Here is a 21697-nt window from a genome sequence, read left to right on the forward strand (position 1 = left end):
TCCAGACATTAATCTCATTTGGCAACCTACAATTGCATTCACTTTTAAATAAACCTGGGGATTTATCCAGTTTAGGTAAGTTCATCCTGCTACCCTGTCTGTCTCCTAGGTTCATTAAGTCAAATTATATTCTCCTTTTTTTCTCATGCTGTTAATAACTGTCATCCTCTGTCTCCCATCCTAAGTACATTTAACTACAGCCTCAAAATCCTTACTGGTTTATTTTTTATTTTTTAATCAATTTATTTATTTTTGGCCACGCCACGCTGCTTGTGGAATCTTAGTTCCCCCACCAAGGGTTGAACCCGTGCCCTCGGCAATGAACGTGAGGCGTCCTAACCACTGGACCTCCAGGGAATTCCCTTACTGGTTTATTTTTAAAAATATGGAGTTTGCAAAAGAGTGAAAGATAATTTTTGTTATATTTTCTAATCATCATATAGTTCCTCAGAAAAAACTTTGGTAGCTTGAATTAAAATCTTGCCAGATTCTGTAAAAACCTCATTTAGGATAATTTGGCCCAGTAGTTGAAAAACTGCTTCAGTTGCCTTGCCTGCTAAAGGGAGTTTATAATAGGATCTTTTAAACCTTCTAAATGCTTTTCTTTTCCTGTCAGCAGAGTGAAGTTATTTTATTGTATCTACTGTTCCCACTGACTCATCAGATCTCTTGCAAAACTCAGGGTCAGGCTGAGGAGATGTATAGAAGGGTGAAACTCAGTCATGATAAAGAATTAAGCTGTAGGCTTATGATTTATGAACTTTTATGTGTGTATGTGTATATAATTTTAAATTTAAAACATTTTAGAAAGCAAGCAAGCAAATGAACAGTGGGCGCTGGCATTTTTACAATTTTTACCAAACATTCAAGGAAAAATCATTTCACTCTTCTACAGTTTCTCTCAAGGAACAGAAAAACAAGTAAACACTCCCCAACTCAGTTTGAGACTTGCATAACCTTGATACCAAAACTTAACAATGACAGTATGAGAACAGTATAGGCAAATTTTACTTATGAACACAGATGCAAATATCCTAAATGAAATATTTGCAATTTGAATCAAGCAATATACAGTTGACCCTTACAATGTGAGTTTGAACTTCACTGGTCCTCTTATACTTGTATTTTTTTCAATAGTAAATCCTACAGTACTACACAGTCCCTGGTTGGTTGAACCTGCGGATGTAGAGGAGGAACCTCAGATACGGAGGGTCAACTATAAGTTATACTTCGAATAACCCCCAGCATTATTCAGGGGTCAACTGTATTTTTAAAAATTACTCCTGTAACCAGTTGGGTTTCTGCTAAAAATACATGGTTGGTTTATCATTAAAAATCAATTTATATAATTTAGTATATTAACATGTTGAAGGAAAAACATCATATAATTATCTTAATAGATGCAGAAAAAGAATTTGATTTGAAACATATCCAATATTTAAATTCATGAGTTCATAAAAAACTGGTCACCATTGGAGTATTCTAGTGAACCAATTTATTATTCTGAGACTTGGTCTAAAAGGAAAGAATGAAGTATTTATCTTGTTTTTAACTATACCAATGGGTAACCAAATAGTAAATTAGAGGGAATGTCTCTTTATAAAAATATTTCAGCTAATAAATTAAGGAAGAATAACAGAATATCACCATTTTGTAACCCCTCATAAATTAATGAATCTAAGCATTAATCATCAACAGTTGCTAGTATCTCAAAAAGAAAGACAACCAGATGACATGTATCTCCTGATGGAAGATCAAAATACCACTTTGAAGGTGTTTTCCTCCCTCCCCCATAAAAATACTGAATGTGGTTAAGCCTCTAGACCCAAACCATTTTATAGGAAATAGAAGAAAACAGAGCCACATGTTAAACAACATCACATGCATGCACATCAAAATGGAGACCATCAGAAACTTTACTGAACACATGACATAGGTTCTTCAACAAATAAATTGCAAAGAAAAAGAGAAAGCAGAAGACTTAATTGAGAGATACAGCAACCAGTTGTAACATGTGCCTCTTATTTGGCTTTTTTTTTTTTAATATATATATTTATTTATTTTTGGCTGCATTGGGTCTTCGTTGCTGCACGCGGGCTTTCTCTAGTTGTGGCGAGCGGGGGCTACTCTTCATTGCGGTTCGCAGGCTTCTCATTGGGTGGCTTCTCTTGTTGCAGAGCACAGGCTCTAGGCACGCAGGTTTCAGTAGCTGTGGCTCGCGGGCTCTAGAGCGCAGGCTCAGTAGTTGTGGCGCACGGGCTTAGTTGCTCCGCGGCATGTGGGATCTTCCCGGACCAGGGCTCGAACCCGTGTCCCCTGCATTGGCAGGTGGATTCTTAACCACTGCGCCACCAGGGTAGCCCTCTTATTTGACTTTTGATTCAAACTAAAAATCAAAAACATAATTTATAACATTTGAGACAACCTTTCATGTTCACTTAGTCACATAGTTCAGACCCAAACCTGCACCAAGGGAGATTAAGTACACTTACTGCTCTTGTTCTGCCTATCTCAGACCAGCAAAGGCCATTAGACAAGCTCAGGAGTCTCAGGGAGGAATCTGAGGTTTATCTTAGCTAAGCCCAAATTGTAGCGTAAGTGGTAATTGAAAAAAAGCAACATTATAGAAATAATAGCACCACAACAATAAAATGCTTATAAAGAGCATTTGGTATACCCTTTTTTGGCTTGCAAAAAAAGTATGCCATAACAAATGGAAATCTGAAATTTTCAGTAGAGCCAATGGCACTCCTGTCAGTTTTCGTTTGAATTGTACAATGAAACACCAGTAAGTTTCCCAATAATATCAGCATTATATGGTTGGTAAAATGAGAGAAAAGAAGCACAATAGTGATCTGGTGGGCTGTTTAATTCAAAGCATTACTGAGGCCAGTCTCAGTAGGTATCCTCCGAAGGAATCTTAGGATTCTGGATAATTCTAAAACAGCCCTAGGATATGGGTTTGGTTTTTAGTTCTTGCAGAGTAAAGGTTATTTGCTATTCAGAAACCGGAATTTCCATTCCACTTGGGATTTCCTGGGGTCATAGTAGTGACCCAGACTTCTGAAGGCTGTACATCTGAAGCAGCATGATTTCCAAGATATTCAGACCAAGAATTGATCCATGCCCTTCAGTATGACCACTCCTGATTTCATACCTGGTTGATCCATGCCTTTCTGTTGAGAGCTTTGCTCCTTGCCTAGAAAACCCTGACCTTTCCTAATTGACCAGGAGCTCTATTGGACCCTCCCATTCCAAAACACCACCACAAGTAGACCCTGGGTAAGACAATCTGGAGGGCATCATTGGTTTCATAAATGCAGGCAGAGTCTCCAGGGACATTCTTCCACCCCCCCCACACCCCCCAAAATCAAGCAAGCAAGTGGAAGTTGGGCCAGAAACCTCCAGAACCAAAGTGTTTGAAAGTTAGGGTAGTTGCACCTGAAACTTGAGACTAGAGAAGCCCCAAACATAGAGGTTCCAGGGCTGCAGCAAGGGAAGCCAGAGCTGTGAGGAGGTGGCTTAGACCAGCGGGCAGTGGGATGGGGCAGGATAGTTATAAAGTCAGATTTTTATAGCAACAATATTACAGTGCTACTGAACAGCAGGGAAGTAGTATGCTGAAGCTGGGCCTCCTTTCCTCCTGTAACCCTCAAGAGGGATGAAGTGCTGTTGAGTCTGGGATAATAACACTATTAAATGTCTAAATCAATGGAGGATGCAGGAAGATGAGCGTGGTACTCAGGAATGAAAGACTGTTTAAAGCGAAGGAAAACAAATAGTTGCTGATATTTTTAAAATGAAGGCTTCGCAGCCCCGCATGGGGCCGCAATGTCGTCCCAGCCCGGGTTCGACGACTCGGGTGCCGGGGGCGCACAGTGGCCGCGGGAGCCTCCGGAGCAGGAGCTGAAGCGGCGGCGGCACGACACACAGCAGCTGCAGCAGCTCAAGCACCTGGAGTCCTTTTATGAAAAACCTCCTCCTGGGCTTATCAAGGAAGATGAGACTAAGCCAGAAGACTGTATACCAGATGTCCCAGGCAGTGAACATGCCAGGGAATTTCTGGCTCACGCACCAACCAAAGGACTTTGGATGCCACTGGGGAAAAAAGTCAAAGTCCTGCAGTGTTGGTGCTGTAAACGATATGGTCACCAAACAGGCGACAAAGAATGCCCTTTTTTTATCAAAGGCAACCGAAAGTTAGAACAGTTCAGAGTAGCACATGAAGACCCCATGTATGACATCATACGAGAGAATAAAAGACATGAAAAGGATGTAAGGATACAACAGTTAAAACAGTTACTGGAGGATTCAACATCAGATGAAGATGGGAGCAGCTCCAGTTCCTCAGAATGTAAAGAGAAACACAAGAAAAAGAAGAAAGGAAAGCATAAGAAAAAGAAGAAAAAACGAAAGCATAAGTCTTCTAAGTCAAATGAGAGTTCAGACTCAGAATGACAAGAGCTTGACTTGTTCAACATTCTCTTCTCAAAAATCAAACACTGTGGCCAAAGATCAGAGGAATGTGGAATCAGAGAGGAATAGGAGAGAGAAACACCGAGAGAGGAGATTTGGTGTCACAGGTGTGAATTCTCACCTACCTTCCAGTAAAGATGTGACCGCCACAGGAGAGTGAGTTGTATCTTGCCAGGTGCTAGCTCTGGACAGCAGCTGATTTCAGGCTGGAAAGCTTTTCTCATTGTTCTCCTCCCTGCAGATCACTGTGGGTCCTGATTCCTTAGAAATGCCTCTGGCAGGGTGGCCAGACTAAGGGAATCTCTGAGGAAGCTCCTCCAGGTGCTGCCACAGCTTCCACCCTCCATGGTGGGGCTACTTAATGCCCTTAGATTTCAGGCTTGACTTTCCTCTGTTGCTGAGGATAAAAGCTCATTATTTTATTTATTTAAAAAATACTCATTTATTTTTGAATCATAACAATATACTTACATGGTCCGAATTTAAAAGGTATATAAGGGGAATTCCTTGGCTGTCCAGTGGTTAGGACTCGGCGCTTTCACCGCCGTGGCCCAGGTTCAATCCCTGGTCAGGGAACTGAGATCCTACAAGCCACGAGGTGCGGTCAAAAAAAAAATTATAAAAGGTATATAAGGTTTAATCATGAAAAACTTTCCTCTTCTCTTCCCCAGCTACTGAGTTCCCTTTCCCAATGGCTACCCATTTTACCAGTTTCTTGTGAAGTCATACAGAAATGTTTTGTGTATCACAAGCAAATGTTTTTTCTCTTTTTTAACACAAATACTAGCATACCATACACATTTATCTGCATTTTTTTCATTTTTTAAATCAGCAGTGTAAAGCATGTTGGTCTTTGCTGCCCACAGAAGTCTTGAGTTCATAAATCCCTGTCATGTTTGGTTGAGTTTTTTAGGGGGAAGGGCTACCCTATAATAACAATGAACAATCATGTCTTTAACGTCCTTAGCGCTTATTGCCATTGTCCCATGATTATTATTATCCCCAGAATAATTGATTCAGAAAACTTATAAGGATATAGGAGTTACTGTACTGGGTCAGCTACCCACATCCCCAAATATATCCTCATCCTGTTGGCTAAGCACAGCCTACACGAGAACTCCTGGCTTTGACTGCTGCAGCTGAGGCAGCTCAGCAGGTTGGGATGGTGCCTGCAGCTAGGAGAGGGCGTCTGTTCTTGCTGAGCCAAAGTGGAGCCAGATTTTGCTCATGAGCAAGTGTCTTCCCTCTCCACCAGAGTCTCTTGCTGTTTTCATCACTCAGGGTCCCAGGAACTCACTGTCCCCACTTCCTGCCTTTTTTCCTAGGGGTTGGATTCCCCCCTCTTTAAAGAATAACCGTTGCGGGCCAGGCTGACTCCCTCCCAGTTCTCCTCAGTAACAGCTCCTAGTCTTGCCCTTGGAAAGTTTATCTCAATAACACAATTGGCTGGAATGGCCGAGGACTTGTTCTTCCTGAAAACCCTAAGTCCATTTAATTCAAGCAATGCCTTACACTTACCCTTGGCGTTTCTAGCTCAGCATGCAGCAGAAAATTCTCCTTCCAGGAATTTTCCTTCTCCTGCTGGAGTCCCATTCATGATAAACATATTCTATTACAATATGGAAGAATAATATCAATGATTCTTGAGCTTATGGTGCATTAAAATGACCTGGAGTGCTTTTTAAAACAGATTCCCGTGCCGTACTCCTAGTTTCAGAATTTCTGATTTATTGTACGAATTCTGGAATGGACTGTGGAATTTACATTTCTAACAAGTTCCCAAATGATGCTGATGCTGTCAGTTTGGGGACCAGATTTGAAGAACCACTGATCTAAATGTTTAACTTCTTACTAAAGCCTTTCTCCACTTTCTGCTTTAACGGGAATCTCTCTATCCACTGTAGCCCCTGCAAGTTAACTCCTGTCCCTTCTCCCTCACTCCAGGTTTCTCTGTCTTCTATTTCTGGCCTACAGTCTGTGGTCCATCAGTTAAGCCTGTTATCTCCCTTGACCTGTGGTTTTTTTGCCCAGCTTACCCAAAAGAACCTCAAACCAAACTCCTCCTCCTCTGCTCTAATTCCCAGACTGCTGAGCCCATAACGCTGTCAATCAAATTCCTTCATCCTAAAACCTCTTTCCTCAAACTCAGTACTCTCTACTATTAAGGAAGTCAAAGAAAGCCACCAGACCTCCCTTTACCAAGGTATCTTATCAGCCTGCCATCATAGTTGTGGTAGGCGAAATTATAAAACAGCCCCAAGGTTTCCTACCAAACCTGTAGAACTGTTACTTTAAGGGATTTTACTCCCATGATTAGATTATGTTAAAAGATAGTTTGGCCTTTTAAGGGTGACTATTTGGGTTATCTGAACCAAATCACATGAGATTTTTTTTTTAATAAATTTGTTTTATTTTTATTTCTTTTTGGCTGGGTTGGGTCTTTGTTGCTGTGCGAGGGCTTTCTCTAATTGCGGCGAGCGGGGGCTACTCTTTGTTGCAGTGCGCGGGCTTCTCATTGCTGTGGCTTCTCTTGTTGTGGAGCATAGGGTCTAGGCGCTCGGGCGTCAGTAGTTGTGGCTCGCGGGCTTCAGTAGTTGTGGCTCGTGGGCTCTAGAGCACAGGCTCAGTAGTTGTGGTGCACGGGCTTAGTTGCTCCGTGGCATGTGGGATCTTCCCCGACCAGGGCTCGAACCAGTGTCCCCTGCGTTGGCAGGTGGATTCTTAACCACTGCGCCACCAGGGAGGCCCTCACATGAGAATTTTAAACCCAGAGTTTTTTTTCTGGCAGGCAGCAAAGTATCCTACCCTGGCATTGGTTCCCACAGATGTTTCTGCTCCAGTAAGTTTTGACTCTGTATCTGCCCATCTCTCTAATTTTGGGGTCAGCAGTTTGCCCTGTGACCTCAATTCTCTGATAGATTTAAGAAGATTTGATGATTAGTTTGTTCAGCTTTTTACTGGTTAGGACAGAGTGAAGACTTCTGATCTCTTTACATGCCAGACCAGAGACTGGAAGTTGATGGATATCGCTTTAAGCCACTACATTTGTGGTAATTAGTCCCTGCCCACATCTGGAAGATTCTTGAGGGCAGAGACCATCTTGTTTCATGTTGTAGTCTCACCTTCTAGCACAATGCGTCATGCATGGTGGTGTTCAGTGGGGTTTTATTAAAAGTATGGTTACATTTAAAAAAAAAAAAGGGGGCTTCCCTGGTGGCGCAGTGGTTAAGAATCTGTCTGCCAATTCAGGGGACACGGGTTCGAGCCCTGGTCCGGGAAGATCCCACATGCCGTGGAGAAACTAAGCCCATGTGCCACAACTACTGAGCCTGTGCTCTAGAGCCCGTGAACCACAACTATTGAGCCCATGTGCCACAAGTACTGAAGCCCACGCTCCTAGAGCCCATGCTCCGCAACAAGAGAAGCCACCGCAATGAGAAGCCCGCGCACCGTAACGAAGAGCAGCCTCCGCTCGCCGCAACTAGAGAAGAGCCCTCGCGCAGCAGTGAAGACCCAATGCAGCCATAAATAAATAAATAAATAAGAAGGAGTTTAACAGTAGATTAGAAACAGGTGAAGGGTGTTTGTGAACAAAAAAAAACTACACCTAGACGTATCTTAATGAAGCTGTAGGACACCTAAGAAAAGATCTTGAAAGCAGCAGAGAGAAAAAACAGATCATCAAAGGAACTACAGAATGATAGAATTCTCAACAAACAGATAACAAAACAAATAATGTCTTAAAGTATTTGCAAAAATTTTATTATCCTAGAATTGTGTTTAGCAAGACACTTGGAATTAAGGGGAAAATACAGACAATCGTAGATAAGTAAAAGCCAACAACGCTTTTTACCGCGAGACTTGCTCTAAGCTCTTGGTTTTCAACTAGGGACAATTTTGTCCCCCAAGGGATGTTTGGAAATGTTTGGAGACATATTTGATTGTCACTATTGGAGATGCTACTGGCATCTAGTGACTAGAGGCCAAGGATGCCCTTAAACATCCTAAAATGCACTGGACAATCCCCCACAACAAATAATTATATTATCTGAAATTTCACAGCACTGAGTTTGAGAAACCCTCCTCTAAAGGAATTCTAAAGAATGTACCTCAAGTAAAAGGAAAATGATCCCAGAAGACTAGTATTCTGAAATGTAACAAAGAATATTGAACAAATGAAATGGTAAATGTGGACCTTGACCCAAGTCAGTGTTGTCAGTATGAAATAATTTCAGTGTCTTATTTGTGTAGTTAAAAAAAAAAAAAAAAAAGACTCCTGGAAATGCTGGATAGTAATATTATGTAAGTCAGGAGGAGAGAGTTGGAACTGACTAAAAGAATAGAAATAGAGTGTGGAACCTCCAAGAGAGGAGAGACAAGAAATGGAATAAGGGAAAACAAACCAAAAAATCCAGAGAAAAAATGAGAATGAATCATAGAGAAAGAAAACCGAAGAGAAATAAAAAGATGGTAGAGTTCAGTCTGAATATATCAATTGCCAAGGTTGATAGACTTGACTATTAAAAAGACAGATTGTCAGATTTTTAAAAACACAGCTACTTGCTGTTTACAAGAGATCCACCTAAATCATAAGGACCCAGGAAAAATGGAAAGTTGAGAGACAGAAAAGGACATTTAACCAAAAGACAGCTGGTATAGTTATCATTATCTTTTTCCTTCTATTGTCTTAGGATTTATTCTCCTTTCTAGCCTCTTAAAATAGGTACATAGCTCATAAAATTTTTATTCTTTTTACTTTGCTAATGTAAAATTTTAAAGCAATGACTTTCCTTTGAAGTGCTACTTTTGTTGCATCATACAAGTTTCAATAGGTAGTGTTTTCATTGTTATTCAATTTTTAAGTATTTTAATCTTTGATCCTTGAATTGTTAAGCAGTGTGTGGGGTTTTTTTAAATTTCTAAATTCACAACGTTTTTAAATTTATCTTTTTATAATTAAATTCCAACTCGTTGTTATACACCAACATCATGGCTTATATTTTACCTGTTTGAAATTTGTTCAGTCTTTAAGATCTAGTACATGATAACTTTCCATATGCAAATTTTCCATGTATGTTTGATTAAAATGTATAGTCTCTAATTTTGCATGCAGAATGCTATCTCCATTAAGGCCAAGGTTATTCACTGTGTTATTCACATTTCTTTACCTTTGCTATTTTGTCTGCTTCATCTATCAATTATTGAAAAAAGTATGCTAAAAATCTCCCTGTGTGATGGTAGATTTATTAATTTCTTGGTATAATTCTGTCCCTTTTGCCTCAAATATTTTGAGGCATGGATGGATTGGTGGGTGGATGAACGGATGGATGTGTGGATATGGTAGGCAGCCTTTTTTTTTTTGGCTGCACCTCGGCTTGCAGGATCTCAGTTCCCCAACCAGGGATTGAACCCAGGCCACACCAGTGAAAGCGCCAAATCCTAACCACTAGACTGCCAGGGAACTCCCTAGGCAGCCTTTTAGACTGACTCTGTTGATCCTTTCTTCCTGGTATTCATGCCCTGTGTAATCCTCTCTCCTTTGAGTGAGGGCTGGACTTTATGACTCCTTCTAATTATTAGAATATGGCAAAAGTGATGTCACTTTCAAAATGAGATTACAAAAAGACTGTGACATCTGTCTTGTACTCCCTCTCTGGCTCTTTGATGGCTTGCTTTGAGGGAATCCAGCTGCCATGCTATAAGCTGCCCTATGGAAAGTCCCATGTGGCAAGGAACTGAGAAAGGCCCTTGACCAACAGCCTGAAAAAACTGATTCCTGCCAACTATGTAAGTAAGGTTGGACGAGGATCTTCCCCAGGCCTTCCAATGAGACCACAGCCGTGACAGGAGACTGAAGCAGAGGGCCCAGCTAAGCCATGCGCATATTCCTAGCTCCCACTAACTGAGATGATAAGTTTGTGCTGTTTAAGACACTAAATTTAAGAGTAATTTGTTACACAGAAAGAGATAACTATAAACAATAGATGTATGTTTAAAATTTATATACTTGGTGAATTAAGTCTTCTGTTAATATGGTTACCCTCTCATCCCTAGTAAAGTTTTTCTCAAAGAAAAATTTATCTGCTAATAATAAAACTGTGTCAGCTTTATTTTGGTTAGTATTTGCCTGCTATATCTCTTTCCTTTACTTTCAGCCTTTGTGTGTGCATATTATGTTTCTTGTAAACACTATATGCCTGGATTTTGTTGTTTAATCCAGTGTGTCAATCTTCATGTTTTAACTTGTAAGTCTTGTCTGTTTGCCTTATTACAATTATTAGTATTATTGATATATTTGAACTATTCTGTCACCCTAAGTTGTTTGCAGTTTTTTCCACTTTTTGTTTCTTTTTTAATCCCTTACTTAAGAAAAAATGATGTCTATACCCCTGTCCCCCCCAATAAAGGACATGACATTAACACACTCTCACATCACTCTCTCCCCGGCCCCAGCCCCCATGGTGGTGTTGTTATCTAGAATAGGTCGGTGGCAAAAGGAGGGACTACTCAATAAATGGATTCGGAAGAGCCGTCCATTTGCTAACTACATGATCTGACTTCTTCCTATCTCTCCAACCACTCTGTCCTTTCCTAGCTCTGTTTCAGCCATGTTATCTATTCTGTTTTATGAATCCATTAAGATTGTTTCTGCTTTAGGATCTTTTAAAATTGCTGTCCCTCTGCCTGAAAGGCAGGTTTTTCCTGACCATCCTGTGCCAAGGGTATGCTACAGCCCGCCAGCTCGTACCAGCTCATGAGAGCCAGTTGCGTGCATCTCTTCCCAAAACCACGTTCAGTGACTTCACATTAGTAGTTTGAAATTAGCATGTGTAAGTATTTGCACCACAGAAATTGGCAAATACTATAAATCAGTATATATGTTTTTTAATTCTGGAGAGCCTGCTTACCAGCACCCTAAAGATCTTACCGAAAGTTGTCTGTCCTTCCCATCCGCAGTCATAATCTGTCCCAGTACATGTTTCATTTTCTTCATGGAACTTATCACTTTTTTTAAAGTTATTTTCTGTCGTCTGTGACTTCAGTACAGTCTTTATGAAAGTACAGTCTTTAACTACCTTGTCTACTGTTGTGGTGCCCAACATATGAGAACTTAATACTTATCGAATTAATTGAATAAATGAATTACTCAAAAGTGGTGATAATTTTTAGCTGTGTCATTCTCTTTAGAATTTTCTGAAAGCATTAGAGAGGAAAATAATTGCATTTCTTTTTATGACTTTTTATTATGGGAATTTCCAGAGGTATAGAAAAGTAAATAGAATAGCATAAACCTCCGTGAACCCACCACCCAGCTTCAGCAATGTTGCAGATCTGTTTTCAAGCCCCCACCAAATTTTTTCCCAGAATATTTTAAAGAAAATTCCAGACATCATATGATTTTACTTACCCATTTAAAAAAAAATAACCAGTCCATATTCATATTCCTCTGTTTCCTGACGTTTGGTTTGAGTCAGGATTCTAACAAGTTTCACACCTTGCAATTGATTTGGTATGTCATCTTAAGTCTCTTAATTTATGAGTTCGCCTGTTTTAGTTCATGCCATTTATTTGTTGACAAGATCAGATTATTTGTCCTGTGGAATCTTCCACATTCTGAATTTGATGACTGCATCTTTGTGGTGATGTTTACTATGTTCCTCCTTTTTTTTCTGTGAACTGGTAGTTACATTTAGAGGCTTGGTTAGATTCAGCTTCCATTCTTTGGGTAAGAGTACATCATAAGTTGCACAGTGTATTTTTCATTGTATTACATTAGAAGATTGTGTTGTCCCACTTTTAGTGATGTTAAGATTGATCAGTGAGTTCCAGGTTGATCAGTGGGTTCCAGATTGATTAGTGGGTTATGCCTCAGCTTTTCACCTAATGGTTTTAGCAACCATTGATGATCACTGCTCATAACCATTATTTTATTAGGGGTTGAAAATTGGTGATTTTTTTCTGAATATATCATTCCATCTGCATTTATTCACCAGAATGTTTCTATAATGAAGAAAATTTCTTTAACTGGTTACCGTGAAATACAATTGGTACAGGAAAGACAGGATAATTGCTTAATTCTTTACATTTATTATTTTTCAGACTTCGATGTTGTTTCCATAGCAACTCTGCGAAGGGGACTAGTTTTTTACATACCATTTTGGATATTTCAAGTACTTGCATTTCAATTCATTGCATTATATATTTTTAATATTCACATTATCCCATTTTTAGCCAGTGGGAACCCCTTCAGATTGGCTCTTCTGTCCTTTGACGTGACTCAGTTATTTTGATAGCTTGTTGGCTATTTCCCAAGCTCATCTTACATATTTAAGGTTATAGGACTGTAAATTAATTTCTTTAATTTTTGTGTTGACCTCTGTTTCTTCAATATTTAAAATCTTAGGGTTTTGGGGGTTTTTTTTTTTTGGACCGCGCCGTGCGGCATTCGGGATTTTAGTTCCCTGACCAGGAATCAAGCCCGTGCCCCGTACAGTGGAAGCGTGGAATCTTAACCAGTGTACCACCAGGGAGGTCTCTAAAATCTTAGTTTTTAATGACATTTACACAATTTTTAAAATTTTCTCTCTTTCTCTCCTGCCAGACAATTAGGACTATGTAACTTTTATACAATAAAGAACCAAAGTTAAGAAAGCATTCAAACAACAGAAACTCTACTGTTTTAGGGAACCCAGTCTCGCTCTCTTTTTTTTTTTTCCTCATAGCGGGTTCACCAAATTCTTGTGAGGTGCCTCTTTTAACATAAAAAGATAGGTGGCAAATGTTTGTACAAAAATGTCATTTATAAAAGGTCAGATAGCCCTGAAGGCAGAGGGCTTTTATTGCCATTATCCACAGCAACAGTGTGGAAAGTAGCCCTTGTCTAGCACAGTGTTGCACACTGAGCAGGTACTCAGTGACTATTTTTTTTTCTTCCTAGATTTGGGTGACATTAAGAGTCGGGTCTCTATAGGCTAGGATCTTAAATGAATAGTGTTTCCAGAGGTCTTCATATTGTTAAGAAAAGGAATGACCCACATTTACTTCTTAGAAATTTGCTTTTGCTCCTGTTCAAGAGGGAGTCACATTCTCCAAGCAATGCTGATTGAGTTCTGCCACTCTCAGATGAAAATCTGAATATGAAAATGGGTTCTGTTATTACAGGGGGAACATGCAGTTATTTGGTGCTGATGCTTCTTCAGTACCAATGAGAAACTAACTTGGTTTACTTTTTTTTCCAGATGATGGACATAAGAAAGCTCGAAATGCTTATCTTAACAATTCCAATTATGAAGAAGGAGATGAATATTTTGATAAAAATTTGGCACTCTTTGAGGTAATATTTGGGAGAAAACTAGGGCAGAGATTTCAAGAACAGAAATTTCAAGATCGCTGTTTTCCACCCCATTTAGTTTTAAAACAGTACAGGTTGGATAATTTAATAACTAACTGTTAAAATACAATACTTACTATAGCTTGTCATTGTAGTTGATTTAATCTATGTAATCTAATTATTGCTAATTAATGAATAGCCATTGAGTCAAATTTCTATGAAATAAAGAGGAATGTTGACATCACAGGCATGTGGAGAACCTTGCTGTCTAATTTAACTAGGATTTAAATCTCTGTGTTGTAACAATCTACTAAGTACAAAATTTTTCAACTCTGTGTTTGGGATGAATGTCATTTACCTTAGAACTACTAACCAAAAATCAGGGTAGGAAGCAGGCTGCTGGATTAAGAGGACCTGAATGTCTCATCCGACTTAGGTAGCATGGACTCTGATGGGATCTGTGTCCTGGCTGTTGAAAGGAGCCCGGTTTAGTCCAGCACTGCATTGTCTTACTTTGGACAATGATTCAAGTGCCACTTTCCTCAGTGTTCCTATTTTTTAAATGATATTTTCTCTTAACTGCCTTCAAGAAAAGGTCTGAGGTGAATATTTGGTTCAGTCACAAAAGTTTTTCCTTGACCTGTCCATGCTTGGTGCTATAAGTAATAGCTATAAATGTTAGTAGACTGTTAGTAGTACTGTAGTTAAAGATTATGTTATCAGTGTTCTTTATGAGGTTACAGCTGTCTGTAGGGGCCAGTGTGGTTTTGTGTTTTCTGTAAAGTTAAGCTATTAGAAAGAATCATAAAGCTTTTCATTTAAGAATTTTATAAGAGTGTGTGTAGCCCTGATTACATATTATAATATGGGGGGAGAATAAATCTCATTGATAAATTTTTTTAAAATGTTTACCTGTGAAATTTTTTCTTATTTACTTTGCAGTTTTCTGGTAGAGGGATCACTTTGATGCTTATTCCCAGTGTTCTTCACTATTTCTTTCTTTCTTATTTCTGGCTCTATAGGAAGAAATGGACACCAGACCAAAGGTGTCTTCTCTCCTCAGCCGCTTGGCCAATTACACTAACCTGACGCAAGGAGCAAAGGAACATGAAGAGGCAGAGAACATCACTGAAGGGAAAAAGAAGCCCACCAAGGTGAGGCCTTGGAATAACAAGGACAAATAAAAAGAGCCCCGTTTACAAGAAAGGAGGAAATGTCCAGGGCATCACTCCGTGCTCAAGAACTATTGAACGCTTGGTATATGCCAGGCATGTGAGGGAGTGAGCTGTGTAATTAGTAGCTGGGAGACAGGCATTCCGGGGAGAGGGAATAGCACTTCAAAAGAAAAGTGTCCACACCCATCTACTGATGCCATCTTTCTGTTGTGAAGCTGTTGGGTTTTTCAAAGACCAAATACCAGTTTTTCTCAACATGAAAATATGGAAGAATATTACAAGTAAGCTTTCTGGTTGTTCAGGAGTAAAACGACCCTCAGATGTTTTTATCAACTACGTTTACCAACTACTATGAAAGATTTATGCCAAATTCTGAAGGAATTCCATCAAATCATTATCCTTTTTTTTTTTTTAAAGAAAAAGCTATTGGCCTTGAAGAACAGAAAATTTTAAATTGTTGGGGATGCACTTAAAAGTTTATTTGTGGTCAGATGCTTATGTAAAAATATGTGGAGAGCTATGTAAAGTTAAAATGTATATCTCTAGGAATAATAAAAAGTATGGTGATGGACATTTGTTAAGATGGAGATTTTATCTGTGCCTATTTAAAGATACTGCTTAAACATATCATCTCTGCTTTGCAATTAAAATGATAGGGTACAAGTTTTTATATAAAAGTAAAGGGATGAATCATCTTTTCTAGATGACTACATGATTTTTTTCTTTTGTCAACATCTTTCTTTCCAGACCCCCCAAATGGGTACTTTCATGGGTGTTTACCTCCCATGTCTACAAAATATTTTTGGAGTGATCCTGTTTCTACGCCTTACATGGGTGGTGGGCACAGCTGGAGTTCTGCAGGCCTTTGCAATTGTCCTTATCTGCTGCTGCTGTGTAAGTCCTGAGTTGGCCCCTGAAGATCACCTGGAACATTGCAAGAGCTCAACAGTATCATGCTTAACCTATTTGGGCATAAAAGAAAGAATATGTACTGGGGAAAGACTCACGATCTCAACAAGGGAGATTATTTTGATACTAAAGTCTAAAGGATTTTCAGTTATTTAGTGTCAGTTATTCACTGCTTATATCTGTAATATGATGTACTCAAAATTACAAGGAAAGACTTCTGTAGGAAGTAGAAGATACAGTCCCTGACTTCAAAAAATTCAGCATACAAACCATTTGAACTCGATAACACTAGTGTTGTGACAGAAAGTATGTTAGAAAATGTGATGTGCTACTCCAGTGTGGTACCAATAAACAAAGCTGGTTGTTGTTTGGGGGTAAGAGGTATTCGTTTTGTTTTGCAGTCTCATCCATTATCCCTTCCCCAGAAATTGGGGTGTTCTTTCCAGTTCTTCTCTCCATTATACTGAGAACGTTCTGATCTTCCTTTAATTTAAACTCCTCTTCTCTGTGTATCCCAGCCACATCTCTCAATTTTATTGTAAGTTGATAGATAATTATAAAAATTTTTATTTTATTATTAAGCTGTCTACAGACCTCTTTTATTACTATCACCATTATACACTCCCTGTGCTCAGCTGAGTGCCATGTAAAGCAGGGTAAGCAGACATAGTCTATATCATTAATAATTTAATGGTACCACCATTTTTATTTTCCCGTTTCTTAGTCTTGAAACTTCAGGGCCATATTTGGCTCCTTGATTGCCTCTCATATCTCATCAGCTATCAAGGCCAGTCAGGTCTCCCTCTGAAATCTCTTTTGTTCAACCCTGTCTTTATATTCCCACTTCTACCACTGCAGTCCTTACCTCTCACTGAACTACCACAATAGCCTACTAACAAGTCACTCTGCCTCCATCTACTTCCTATCTTCAGTCCATTCTGTACTCTGCTGCTATCAGGTAATGTTTTTAAAATACAGTTCTCGTGAGCTCAGAAGTCTTCAGTGGTTCCTCTTCTTACTGAATATTATTCTTGTTATTGTAGCCAGTCTTTAGTCAGTTTCCAATCTGTTTACCAAGTTTTTAACTAGGAGACCAGGGTGAGATCAGTGGTTCTTAATAGCACCTAACCTACTGATTATGATGTAGGAGCGTTTTAACAGAGTACTAAAGATACCAGTAGTGTGACTAGTGTAGCGTGTTGAAGCACATCTCATTTGCATACCATTTGGTATGACAGGCAACTCCCTCCATAAAAGTAGGTAGAATTAAATATTGGATAAGTGCTCTGAGGTCCACAGATGGGAAAGTCGGACAGAAATGTCGTCTTTATACAGTAACAGTCTTCTTCTTTTTCTTTCTTTACAGACAATGTTGACTGCTATCTCCATGAGTGCCATTGCCACTAATGGAGTGGTGCCAGGTCAGTAGCTAAGGCTGGATTTCAGAGATTGTCATTGATTACTGCATGTTTCTGCTATAAAGCCAGAGGTGCAAACTTCCAAGGAACAGAATACTATTTAGTTAGTGGCCACAGGCACTAACACTATTTGACTTCAGAATACCTTCTTTTAAAAATCTCTGTATGTTTTAAGCTGGAATCCGTAATTTCTACTGCATTCTTAGCTTCTTTTAGTTAGAATATATATTTTATTCAGCTATCTCATGCTTGTAGTAAATATCCTCTTATATTTTTCTAAGTAGTACTGACAAATTGTGCTGATTTATGTGGAACATTAGATGTGCAGTATGTAGATTTCATCTTTTACTCCCTACCAGGAAATCTACTTTTTATCATATTCAGCGTTTTCAAAAAGCCTGAAACATTTATCCTTTGTTACGACTTGTTTACATTCCTGTTACTTACATACTTCTTTTATCCTGTTCACCTTCTGTTTTGCCTTTTAGCTGGGGGCTCATACTTTATGATTTCCCGAGCACTGGGCCCAGAGTTTGGTGGGGCTGTTGGCCTCTGCTTTTATCTTGGTACCACATTTGCAGCAGCCATGTATATCCTTGGTGCCATTGAAATTTTTCTGGTGAGTAATGACTTAATTGTGGTCTAAAGTATAGAAAAGATATAGATTTGGATTTATTTTGCCGTTGGATATCAAAGCTTCTGAGAAATCAGCTATCGGAATCAATCAAGTGATTGACTGCTAACCTGTTATTGACCTCCTACTGTGAATGTGAGTCAGAAAGGTTGAGGGTATCTTTTGCCTGCCTACTCCTTCCCCTCCACCCAATCACCAGCACCCTGCCACCTCAACCAAAAAGTTAAAGTCTCAGAGGCAAGACTTGGGCTAGTGGGGGAAAAATAGAAGAAAGTTTATCTCTTTTGATGTCTTTATCCCAATGAAACAAAATGTTTTTCATTTATTTATTCACTAGGATATATTTCCTGCTATTCAAAGTAATGATAGCAGAAGTAGGACTCAAGATAATCATTACAATTATTTTGTATAACACTTTAAATAAATTATTAACACAGTTCTTGTTTTTCCATTTGGGAGTGTAAGTATTCAGAATGGCACATAGACTTTATTTTATTTATTTTAAAATTTTTGGCTGCGTTGGGTCTTCGTTGCAGTGTGCGGGCTTCTCATTGTGGTGGCTTCTCTTGTTGCGGAGCACGGGCTCTAGGCACGCGGGCTTCAGTAGTTGTGGCACGTGAACTCAGTAGTTGTGGCTCGTGGGCTGTAGAGCACATGCTCAGTAGTTGTGGCGCACAGGCTTAGTTGCTCTGCGGCATTTGGGATCTTCCCGGACCAGGGCTTGAACTCATGTCCCCTGCGTTAGCAGGCAGATTCTTAACCACTGCACCACCAGGGAAGCCCTGGCATGTAGACTTTTAAAAAAATCCATGATGTCCCATTTCTGTAGACATTTTAGAGCGAAATAGGAATTAGGCTATGTCTCCAGTCATTTTCTGTCTCAGTTTTGCTTTCCTTCGTGAAAGCAAATGCAAACTACAACAGCCCTTTTATTTGATTATTTTGAAATGACCTTATTTTCTACTTCTTTTGCCTAACAGGTATATATTGTCCCCCGAGCTGCCATCTTTCATAGTGACGATGCACTCAAGGAGTCAGCAGCCATGCTAAATAACATGCGTGTCTATGGCACAGCCTTCTTGGTCCTCATGGTATTGGTGGTATTCATCGGTGTACGCTATGTGAACAAGTTTGCCTCACTCTTTCTGGCCTGTGTCATTGTGTCCATCTTGGCCATCTATGCTGGAGCCATCAAGTCTTCTTTTGCCCCTCCACACTTCCCGTACGTGTCTCTCTGACTAGCCATCATTATTTGGTAGTCATTAACAGTATCTGGTGACGTGATCATTTCAAGTAAGAATTTCACAGTTTCTCTGAGATTTGCCTCTTGGATAAGCCCAGTTAGCATCTGTGCGGGACGCCTCCCAGCAAATTGTGTTGTGTTGATCCTCCTCCTTGTGTCCCAAGTATACAGCTGGCAGCCGTGGCCGTCATTTGGATATAGATAGTGGGTTTTTCAAAACCTCCTGATAATGATTATGCATATTTGAACTATTCATGAAGGCCTTTTCAAACAGCATAGTTTTGCCAGCAACCTTTATAAAGTATTTAAAGGTTAGATTCCTTTTATTGATGAAGAATCAAGAGATCAAGGAAACCTAGATTCCTACCTAAATATTTATAATTAAATTTTTTATGCTGCTGTTAGTACAGTAATGGACTTTCTAGTCATAAAATAAAGGGAAATAAATGTCATATCTTTTGCATATATATCTTTCTATATATATATTATATTACATACCGTAAGTAGTACAGGTATCTTAAGGTATATTTTTTGAAGTAGAAATGGATTTGTACAGATACGTGACTCACAGGCTCACCTGTTTTCCATTTGACGAGTGGCATAGGGACTAGACGGCCCTGAGTGTTGTTTGTCACCTTATTACAGTGACTGTCTTTGAAGAGTCATCCTGATCACTCAGGGATCAAACTCATCAGTCTTATGTTGATTTAACCTGATTACAGAAAAATAGATTTTTCAAGATGAAAAAACAGGTCCATAGAGGTTAAATGACCTGCCGCAAAGTTAATAATTGACAGAGCAAGAAAATGGACCCTGTGATTTCCTGATTCCCAGTTCAGTGTTTCTTCTGCTATGCTAAATGACATCAGTAATAGATTCCATCATAAATTTTCAGTCTGCTTGTCTAGGGGCTGCCAGGCAACTGAAGACCCACTTGAGTCATAAAAGTACTGAAGGCTACATTCTGCCTATATCTTAACTTGGGAAATTCCATTTTGCCTCAAGTTCTCCTTTGATGCTTTTTCTCTTTTTTGGTGGGCGAGAGTTCATGATGTGTGGTAGTTTCGTTAAAATATTTCAGCAGAACAAGCCAAAAAACCTAGAGGAATGCATGAAACAGTACTGGGAAATGTTGAGAGTTGTTGAAGCTGAGTAGTGGGTACATGGCTTATTGCATATGTATGCTATCATTTTGCAGATTTGAAAAGTTGCTTTTTCCCTCCTGAGAGGTATTTTAACTGTGGGTGTATTATTCCTTTATTCATATTTATATCTCTGGGTTCATGAAAAAAAATAAAATCAGCAGTTTGTATTTGTATTATCCTTAACTACCCTCACCCCTACTGGGTCTAGGCTTAAGTTCAAAAACAGTTTTTTATTAGGCCATAGAGGGATGGCCTAATTCTAGCCAAGCTGTCTCCCTTGAAACAGTAGCCAGAAGCTCTGACCTTTAGCATAACATTTTCAAGGGAGTTGTTATGAACATAAGGCTTTTTCTTAGGCCAGAAAGAAAGGGGTGGATTTCTTTTTTTGTGTGTGTGTGTGTGTATGGAAGAGGAACAAATGGACTCTAAGATTCTTTTAAGACCTAACAATTGGTTAATAACCTAAAAATTCTGGAAGATGACTCAGCACAGCGTCTTCAGACAGTTCTATTTGAATTCTGTCACTACTACCTACCACCTGTATGACCTCGGGCAGACTCCTTTTTCTCCCTAAACTTCAGTCCCTAAACAATGTAGAAATACTAGTACATATTTTGTGAGATCGCTGTAAGGATTACACTGGCAGAAAATGTAAGACACCATTCACAGAGCTAGTCAATATTAGTTCTTTAACCATCTGTGACAGTAAAAACTCTTAGAGATGAGATTTTTTTTTTTTTCCTGAGCAAACCTATATACTAACCTGTTTCTAACCTATTTTCTTTTTTAAAATATTTTTTTCCCCTTGCTTCATCTTTCTCCCTGTTTGTTTTCATTTAGCGTCTGCATGCTGGGCAACCGCACCCTTTCATCAAGACACATTGATATTTGCTCGAAGACCAAGGAAATTAACAACATGACAGTACCGTCAAAGTTATGGGGCTTCTTCTGTAATTCAAGTCAGTTTTTCAATGCCACCTGTGACGAATACTTTGTTCACAATAATGTCACTTCAATCCAGGGCATCCCTGGATTGGCTAGTGGTGTCATTACAGGTGAGTTGGGAGGTTTGGGGACACATTTTTAAAATTTTTCTCTGAGGAGGGCTTTGCCATCTTGTTGAGCCTTTATTTTTATTTTTTGGTCATGCCACGCGGCTTGTGGGATCTTGGGCGTCAAACCCACACCCCCTGCGTTGGAAGCGCAGAGTCTTAACCACTGGACCTCCAGGGAAGCCCCCAGACTTTGCCATCTTAGACTCTTCTATTGTCCATCAATACTGCCACAGTGCCACTTCCCTTCTTAAGTTCAGCACACAGCTCTTAATTCAACATCTTTCTGCTTTTCTGTTAGTGATTTTATCCTT

The 21697-nt window shown here is 39.4% G+C and overlaps 1 protein-coding gene, 1 long non-coding RNA gene and 1 pseudogene across 7 annotated transcripts in view; 2 read left to right on the forward strand and 1 right to left on the reverse strand.

Annotated features, from left to right (window-relative positions):
• SLC12A6 (solute carrier family 12 member 6) overlaps positions 1-21697 on the forward strand; it is a 90288-nt gene that overhangs the window by 49206 nt on the left and 19385 nt on the right. For 3 of the 5 annotated variants that reach the window (XM_082452364.1, XM_082452365.1, XM_082452366.1), the window contains 7 exons: positions 13716-13810; positions 14830-14961; positions 15730-15876; positions 17258-17312; positions 17798-17928; positions 18924-19165; positions 21172-21386. In XM_082452364.1, coding sequence (XP_082308490.1) covers positions 13716-13810; positions 14830-14961; positions 15730-15876; positions 17258-17312; positions 17798-17928; positions 18924-19165; positions 21172-21386 — 1017 coding nt within the window. Of the gene's footprint in view, positions 1-10153; positions 10264-13715; positions 13811-14829; positions 14962-15729; positions 15877-17257; positions 17313-17797; positions 17929-18923; positions 19166-21171; positions 21387-21697 lie in introns of those variants that run through there. The other 2 variants (XM_082452367.1, XM_082452368.1) reach the window with 2 other exon arrangements.
• LOC309656307 lies at positions 841-4727 on the reverse strand. Its single transcript, XR_014261284.1, has 2 exons — positions 4602-4727; positions 841-2386 (listed from the first exon to the last, which is right to left on the reverse strand). It is a non-coding gene; the product is annotated as an uncharacterized lncRNA (long non-coding RNA).
• LOC309656259 (retinitis pigmentosa 9 protein pseudogene) lies at positions 2396-13811 on the forward strand (annotated as a pseudogene). The gene is made up of 2 exons (XR_014268838.1): positions 2396-10263; positions 13716-13811. The product of XR_014268838.1 is annotated as a retinitis pigmentosa 9 protein pseudogene (transcript).

This window comes from Balaenoptera physalus (assembly GCF_965194825.1).
Source record: "Balaenoptera physalus genome assembly, chromosome: 2".
In the NCBI taxonomy this organism is placed as follows: Eukaryota; Metazoa; Chordata; class Mammalia; order Artiodactyla; family Balaenopteridae; genus Balaenoptera; species Balaenoptera physalus.